The sequence below is a fragment of the Phoenix dactylifera genome, chromosome 6 (assembly GCF_051530095.1).
Source record: "Phoenix dactylifera cultivar Ajwa chromosome 6, Ajwa_hap1_PhDact_Kaust_v1.1, whole genome shotgun sequence".
Classification (NCBI taxonomy): Eukaryota; Viridiplantae; Streptophyta; class Magnoliopsida; order Arecales; family Arecaceae; genus Phoenix; species Phoenix dactylifera.
This window is the reverse complement of record NC_143195.1, coordinates 21095356-21103780: the sequence shown is the minus strand read 5'-3', so window position 1 is coordinate 21103780 and position 8425 is coordinate 21095356. Positions and strand designations below refer to the sequence as shown.

Below are 8425 nucleotides of genomic sequence, written 5' to 3'. Positions count from 1 at the left end.
TCCTCAGGTTTGGGAACTTGAATGCCATTCACCATGTGTGATGGTTCTTGTGGTCCCTTGACTATAACCCTCCACAAGGCATAATCTTGTGCTTGAATAAAGATCCTCATTCTAGTCTTCCAATAGGTATAATTTGTCCCATTGAAGAGTGGAGGTCTATTGGTTGCCTGCCCCTCAGCAGGAACATTGTTAAAGGGTGTTGCCATCTGGATCTTTGGCTAAGACGGTTAGGTCTTTCAAGAAATACACAGAGCACCTGCTCTGATACCACTTGTTGCCCAGAGATGGTCACCCAAGAGGGGGGTGAATTGGGTGTTTTAAAACTTTTTGACTATTTAAAAAATAAAACACGCAGATGTATGAACTAAAGTAAAGATGGAGGGATGAGAACAGTCAATCGCAAACACGAGGTTTTATAGTGGTTCGGAGCTTCCACTGCTCCTACATCCACTCCCCAAAGCACCTTTGGGAATTTCCACTATAATCCAAGATTACAGTCCGGTAGTTTTGCGAGTGCACTACCCAACTCGTTGTTTTACACCGGGCTAACAACGAACCCTATAACCCCCAATTTAACCTAGGCTTGGGACGCCTTTCCCTTGTTCCAAGTCCCTTGACTGGAACAAGCACAATATTGAAAAAGTTTTACAAGGATTTAAAAGCTCTAAATAAGCAAATATAACAATGATAAGCAATAGAACCCGGAAGAACCCTTTTAGCCGTTGGAAGCGTGGGAGATGATGGTTCTTCCGATGTGGATCGCGTTGGCTTGAGTGTGAGCTTTGAATCCCGAGCGGAAGAGAGTAGTCGAGCTTGAAATCAGTTGGGAAGCTTGAAGGCACTTGATTTCTTCACTTGAATGCACTAACTCCCTTGAACCTCTCTCTCTTGTTTTTCTCTTGAATGATCTTGTGTTGGGTTGGTGAGAAGTTGTTGAGAAGCACTTAAGAGGTCCCTTTTATAGCCCAAAAAGCAAATATAGCCGTTAGAGATAAAGTTAAAGAGATTTGAAATTCAAAACATCCTGCAAAAAGGTGTCAGTCGCGTCCCAGGCGCTCCGGAGACGTCTCCGCTTCAACGCGAGACGTCTCGGCTGTAAGATTTTACTTTTGACGTTGTTTGGGGTCGACTCGGCGCTTTATGGGGACGTCTCGGCTTGTTTGCGCTTTTTGCATGGGGACGACTCCGCTGCTTCGGGGTCGACTCCGCTGTTATATCTCCGAAAAACATGTCTTCTGGAATTCTCTGAGAGAGTCGACTCCGCTCTTTCAGGGGACGTCTCCGCTGCCTTAACACCGAAAAAGACATCCTCTGGAAAACCCTGAGAGAGCCGACTCCGCTACCTCGGGGACGACTCGGGAGGTTTACTTTTTACTTGCGGGGACGACTCCGCTTACTGTAGAGACGACTCGCGCATATCACTTGAAATCGGCCTTTCTGCCGCCTCTGAGAGAGTCGACTCCGCTACTGAGAGAGTCGACTCCGCTATCGCGGGGACGACTCGGCAGGTGCCGGAGACGTCTCCAGTCGTGCCAGTTCTTCCTGTTTGTGCCAGAGACGTCTCTGAGACAACCTGGAGACGTCTCGGCTGTCCCTGATCTGTTTTCTTCAGCTCAAAAATTCTTCAATAAATTCATAAAATTATGGGAACTTGCCTAGACATTTCTTAACAATATTCTTAATTAAACACATGAAATCCTCAAGTAAATTGTTAAGATAAATGAAATTATACTCTAGTGTTTTGTATTCATCAAAATCCATTAGGGGGTCAACAAGGTTAGACATTTAATACATTAGGTATTTTCACAATTTTTTAATACATTGTCATTGAATAATTAATCATTGCTTCTATAATTTTTTAGGTGCCCACGATGATGGAGGAAAATTGTTCCAATGAATTAATAGTCATTGCTCGAGGTCCGAATAATATTATCAACAGATATGATGGGTTAATTATAAATGGTTTCAAATTTCATACTAAAGAACGTGAGAAATTTAGAAAAATCCAAAACAGTGGGGTTATGGTTGATGCGGAGTGAAAAACTTATTACGGTGCACTGAAGGATATTTATGAGCTGGATTATTATGGAAACTTTAAGGTAGTACTATTTCGATGTGATTGGGTGGATATAAACTCATCTAGAGGTTTGAGACAAGACATAAATGGTTTCACACTTGTAAATTTTTCAAAGTTGATACATACCGGTGTGCTATTGAAAGATGACCCATTCATTTTTTCATCTCAAGCTCGACAAGTATTTTTTGTACAAGACTCAAAAGATAAAGATTAGTCTGTTGTCATTAAGACTAAACCTAGGGACTTGTATGATATAGGAAAAGGGTTGGAAGAGGAGGATAATGAGACTTATACTCAGTGTATGCCTTTTAATATTATGCCGACTGATGGACAATGAAAGAGTATAGTTTCGTAATGGTAAGAAAAATTTTCTAATCTGTTTCTATGTTACCGATACTGACTTTTCTACTAGTAGCGTATGAATTTGTTTTATTGCTACTTTTGGTACTGCAAATTGTTTAACCAATAATGTAAAATATTTGGAATATACTTCAGTGCTATCAGGGGGCTTAGTAATAGTCTATTAAGCAACATCTCATGCATCTCGTGGAGCAAGAAGAAACTAATTGTAATCATCATTCCCTTAGCTTTGCAGTATGTTATTTTGGATTCTCTCCTTTCATAATTACAAGAATATTATGTTGTCATGTGTAATGAATGATCTTTGATCTTGGAGGCACCGGCTCTTATTGTACAAGTTCTGCCTATCAGACTGTGGACACAAACAGTGAACACCAATCATTTAGAAGAGCTCTTTACTCTCTATGCAGAATTTGCTTTAAGTGTAGTTGGCTGCAAAGCACATAATTCTGAAGTTTTCTTGTTTGTCATCGGTGATTAGGATTTCATTATGTCACAAGACTATATGGTCATAGAATTTAGATTCCCATGGATCCCCATATAAAATAACACTAAGACATACTAAACACTAGGACTCATTCTAAAGCAATACTACCACTATTTGCTGAATGAAACATTTCCGAAACATGCAGCGGTAGACATAACACCTTCACAATTGGTGGAGCCTTTAAAAATTTTATGACTGGAGCCTTTAAAAATTTTTTTCAGCCAACCCATAATGCTAGGGATGTTAGTTGAATAGAGCCAGAAAACTTTTTTCCTGCACTAAAAAAAGAACATTTCAACAAATAAAGCTTAACCAACTAAGAGAAGTGGTGTCAGAACAATATCATATACTAGAGCATAACAAATACTGTATGAGCATATGTTAAATTTCGGGTGACTAGTTTTGAGATTTAAACGTTGAAAAGCCTTCAGTGATTATAGATGATAAGGAACTTCATACTCTGCATGCAAAAAGAGAAGAGAGGAGGTCGGAAGCTTAATGCAGCTTGCAAATCTCATACATGGGTAACTTATTAGTAGTTGTTGAAACTTCATTCTTCTACACCTCAATGTCTAGTTGGAGGAAAGGTTTGTGCTTCATCCACTATTTGCAATTAGATGCTTGAAATTTTCTCACTTCAGTATTTTTTTAACATTTGATATATCATTCTCAAGGTTTTGCAATATATTGTGTGCAATTTGGATGACAGAGTACATAATCAGAATTCCAGAATCTGACAGACGATTGAAGGTGCATGACTGGACTCGGAGTGTTCAACATTGATTGTATCTCAGGACCGAAACCAGTTTTCCATTCAGATAAGATGAATAATAGCTCCTGAGACAGGGAGTCCACCCATCAGAAGTAGACAACTGTGACATAATCGAACCATAAATTATTTCGTGAGAACTGAATCAAATGATTCTGAGTTTGGTTGATTCATTATCCAGTGGAAGATTTGGACTGTAATTATTTACTCTTGCAATTGCATTACTAGTTACTATACATTAGCGATCAGGGCCTTTCCTTCTGTGGAGTACCCCATGAATTTTTAATATTTTATGATTTATACATTAGTTACTCTTGCATTTTTAAACAGATTTCAATTGCTTAAGTACTTGCTTAGGTAACAAAATGCACCGAGGAAAACGATTCAGAGATGTGGAGTTCCAGCAGTCTCAGGTGGGATCTTCTTCTGCTCAGTCCATGCGATCCCAGCAGCCCCAGCAGCACGAGTCCGAGTCTCAGCATGAGTTCCAGTCTCAGCAACATCCAGGCCAGGAGGTTATGGATGACTTGCATATCCAAGGTAATTTGATTTAAAGTGCATATATTAAGTTCATTTACAATCTAATTATTTTAATTAATTTGCCTCCAATGTTTTAATTATTATTTTTTATAGATGAACAAGGGAGAGTGAGGTTGACACGGGGTTCCTCTCGAGCACGGAATGTGTGGCAGCTTCGTGAGGATGAGAAGATGGTCGTCGAATGCAACGAACTAGGGCAGCCTATCAAGAGGGCTGGAAGCCTTTTATCAAGTTTCTTAGGATCAGTTGCACGTAGGGGTCAGTTGTGTCCGCTCAACTATCATAAGTGGAATGATATGCTTCCTTCTTATAAAGTTGAGCTTCTTAAATTTGTACAGGTAAAGAATTGAATTTAATATTGTTAATTTGATAGCTACTGTATGTTAATTTGCTTACTATTATAAATTTAATTTTTCGATTTAATATTATTATAACATTCTTTATTTTGGTGTAGAAAAAGTTTGTGCTCCCTCCAGAGAGCCATGATTGGGTGCTAAAGTCCCTCAACCGCAAATGGAAAGAATATAAGTCGAAGTTGAAGGCCGACTGGAAGCGCGGGGGTATGACAGAGGAGGAGGTTGCTCGTGTTTGTCCTCCTGATGTATACCATCATCAGTGGAGGGAGCTTGTTCACTATTGGTTTTCCGAGAGAGGACAGGTTGTGTATTCTCTCTCAATACCTTATATAATGTTTAATATATTTAATATATTACAATGTTTACTTTTTTCGTGGTAGATATATTCTGACATTGGTCGAGCCGCACGAGCATCTCAGACAATTCCTCACACTTCAGGCTCGAAGAGTTATGCGAGGCTCAGAGCTGAATTCGTAAGTTTTTTTGAAACTTTTTAAAACTCTTGTATCATATAGCATGTATCATGATATAGTTCTATAAGATGAAACTCTTCCAATATACTTTTTGTTGTAGATGGAAGACCATGGGAGGAAACCTGGTGAGGTGGAGTTCTATAAGATGACTCACACCCACCGAGATGGCAGCTTTGTCCGAGAGGAGTCGAGAGATATAGTTGTATGTATTTATTAATAATTTCTGCAATAATTTTTTATATATTTTAATTTTTCAAAAATTAATTTGATTGTTTTTGAGAGATATAGGACAGAGCTACATCCCTTATTTCAGAGCGTATCGGAGAGTCATCTTCAATCGGCAACACCAGAGGTGTCGAAGCTCAGGTGTTTACCGAATTGATGGGCTCGGAGCGTTATAGTCGAGTGAGGGATTATGGCGTTGGAGTTACCCCCACTCAGTTGTCTGCAGTGGGTAGATATACTCAAGATGTTAGACAGAGTAGTAGCACTGCAGAGGTTAATGATCTGAAGGCAGAGATAAAAGAGTTGAAGCAGAGCCACCAGACAGAGATGCAATCTTTGAGGGCTCAGATTAATCAGATTACATCTTTGTTGCATCAGTTTGTCCCTCCTCAGGTAAATTACTACATCTACTTGAACATTTTGCATAAGTATCATATTTTTCTTAAAGAGCTTAATAATTTTCGTATTCTTAACTGCTTAAGTTTTTTTATTACAGGTTCCTGATACTTCATCTGCACGTAGAGATGGTGATGCTAGCGACCCCTGAAGCATTTATTTTGGAGTTTATATGTATTTTTTTATGCTTTTTGAAGTACATTGTAAACATAAATTGATAGTATGAATGTAATTTGACAATATGAATGTTTAGATAAATATGTTTGATTTTGTGTATATCTCGCTTAGTGTGTGTGGCTTTGATATTGTAAACAAGGTTTAAAAATTTTTCAATTTTTTTTAAAAAAAATTAATATTCTAACGACGCTTTAAAGCGCCGTTAAAATTTCGACCAGAAATCAATTAGCGACGCTTTAAAGCGTCGGTAGGTTTGAATTAACGACGCTTTAAAGCGTCGGTAAATTGAACATTTACCGACGCTCTAAAGCGTCGTTAAATTGCAATTAGCGACGCTTTAAAGCGTCGCTAAGTTTGCAATTGCCGACGCTAAAAAGCGTCGGTAAAGCGTTGATAATGTTCGACGCTTTTCGACGCGTCGGAAAACATTTTCTCCACTGTAGCATAGGCGACGCTTTGCCGACGCTTAGGAAAGCGTCGGGATGTTTTTTAGCGACGCCTAAAGCATCGTTAAAGGCCAAAAAATGCGTCGCTAATGACCATTATTCTTGTAGTGTTCACAAGTGTTTTCTACAATTTGTTAGAACCTAATCCATCAAATTTTTAGAATATCACACGTTGTCTAAATTTGTCAAGAATGGTTCGCATGTAAAGAAAAAGCTATCAATCCCAACTAAACAACCCGGGTACACAGAAGTCCAATACAATGGAGTCAAACCAGCCATTACCACATGTCACTGGGTTCAGCCTGACCAACTAATTCATGCTTATTTTTTTTTTTTTTTTTCAACACATATGACGACTACAACTGTCCAACCCCATTAGGCTCTAGTAAGATCCATGTAGCGAGCTTTCAGCCAATGACCCCCCGACCCAGTTGGCTCAAGACATTAGGTGAAACACCCCTCGGACTTAATTACTCGAACCAGACTACGCCACGAGGACAGACTTGTCATCATAAGAATTTTTTATATATATATTAATTATGCAAGAAAAAAGAAGGTAGACTGAACCATATAGGTATTTTTATTATATATATGACTGCACCGTGACTATAGGTCAACCAAGCTTGGATCATAAGGCACCTAAGTAATTTAGTCGGGATGTTCAACCTCTATCTTTATATGAAAACCAAATCATGAACCTTATGGTACGAACAAGGATACTCGTACTTCTTTTACGGATAAGGCTAACAAAAATACAGTTAACAAATGTAAACTCCTGAGGCCTTCCTATTGTCATTAAGTACACGTGCGGAGATCTAATAATAGGTCTCTGATCAGTCATAGTATGCATGTGTTCCTTGCCTTAATAGTTGCACAAACTCAATATGAAAATACATGTGTATTTGCTTAGAAAAGAAAGTAATAGAAAAAATCAAATGCAAAAATGAAATCTCTCTTTTTTTTTCTTTTTTTTTTGTGCAAAATATTTTCCTCCCCCCAACTTAAAATTGCATTGTCCTCAATGTAAAAGATGCAAGAAAACTATATATGAGAGACAATAGAGAAAATAATATTGGAGAGAAGAGGAATACCTTGAGCTGTTGATATGCAGAAAAGAAGACCTACAAAATAAGAAGAAAACTAGAAATAAAAGAAAAAAATTAATTCTAACTAATATACACATACCTTTGTCGTCATGCTCAGTCTCAATCTCAACTGCCCCGTGTGGAAAAACAGTTTTTACAATGAAAGGACCTGTCCATCTTGATCGTAACTTTCCAGAAAACAGATGTAAGCAAGAGTCATAACAAAGAACTTTTTGTGAAGGTTCAAAAGATTTTCTTAGAATTGATTTATCATGCCAAATTTTTATTTGTTCTTTATAAAGTCTAGCATTGTCATACGCATCCCGACGAATTTCATTCAACTCACTTAATTGTAATTTTCTAGCTAAACCAGCATCTTGCAATTCAAAGTTTAATTTTCTAATGGCCCAATACGATTTATGTTCTATTTCAACAGGTAGATGACATACTTTTCCATAGACTAGCCGATACGGGGACATACCAAGAATAGTTTTATAAGCAGTACGGTAAGCCCATAATGCGTTAGAAAGTTTTAAAGACCAGTCTTTGCATGATGGATTCACCATTTTCTCTAAAATTCGTTTAATCTTCTGATTGGCTAACTCTACTTGGCCACTAGTCTGCGGGTGATAAGGGGTTGCAATTCTATGGGTGATGCCGTACTTTCATAATAGGATCTCAAACGGCTTATTACAGAAATATTTCCCCCCATCACTAATTATAGCCTTGGGCATCCCAAACCTAGAAAATATGTTTTCTTTAAGAAATTTTAAAACTAGTTTGTGGTCATTTGTTCGACAAGATACCGCTTCAACCCATTTGGATACATATTCAATACCAACTAATATGTATTTGTATCCAAAAGATGGCGGAAACGGACCCATAAAATCAATGCCCCATATGTCAAAAATTTCAATAGCAGTAATGGGCTGAAGAGGCATCATTTGCCTACAAGTTAGACTCCCAACATGTTGACATGGGTCACATGTCCTACAGAACTCGTGGGCATCTTTAAATAGTGTTGGCCAATAAAA

At 38.1% G+C, this 8425-nt stretch overlaps 1 protein-coding gene across 3 annotated transcripts; it reads left to right on the top strand.

Moving 5' to 3' along the window:
• Positions 1 to 3927: 3927 nt before the first annotated feature.
• Positions 3928 to 5850, top strand: LOC120109218 (uncharacterized). 3 transcript variants are annotated; one of them, XR_016395725.1, is made up of 6 exons: positions 3928 to 4233; positions 4327 to 4571; positions 4688 to 5062; positions 5163 to 5264; positions 5351 to 5680; positions 5784 to 5850. XR_016395725.1 is itself a non-coding variant. In XM_039122964.3 (4 exons), exons 2-4 carry the CDS (start codon positions 5163 to 5165, stop codon positions 5832 to 5834), a joined length of 483 nt encoding a protein of 160 aa, XP_038978892.3. In that variant the 5' UTR covers positions 4953 to 5062; the 3' UTR covers positions 5835 to 5850. The 3 variants fall into 3 exon arrangements, 1 of the variants encoding a protein (XP_038978892.3); XR_016395726.1 differs by having other exon boundaries at positions 5810 to 5835; XM_039122964.3 differs by lacking the exons at positions 3928 to 4233; positions 4327 to 4571 and having other exon boundaries at positions 4953 to 5062.
• The last annotated feature ends 2575 nt before the right edge of the window (positions 5851 to 8425 follow it).

Bases quoted from the DNA above. Each gene is read 5' to 3' on its own strand.
- LOC120109218 (XM_039122964.3), top strand. From the start codon at position 5,163: ATGGAAGACCATGGGAGGAAACCTGGTGAGGTGGAGTTCTATAAGATG. The intron at 5,265-5,350 runs GTATGTATTTAT...TGAGAGATATAG, and splicing joins AGGAGTCGAGAGATATAGTT to GACAGAGCTACATCCCTTAT. The intron at 5,681-5,783 runs GTAAATTACTAC...TTTTTATTACAG, and splicing joins ATCAGTTTGTCCCTCCTCAG to GTTCCTGATACTTCATCTGC.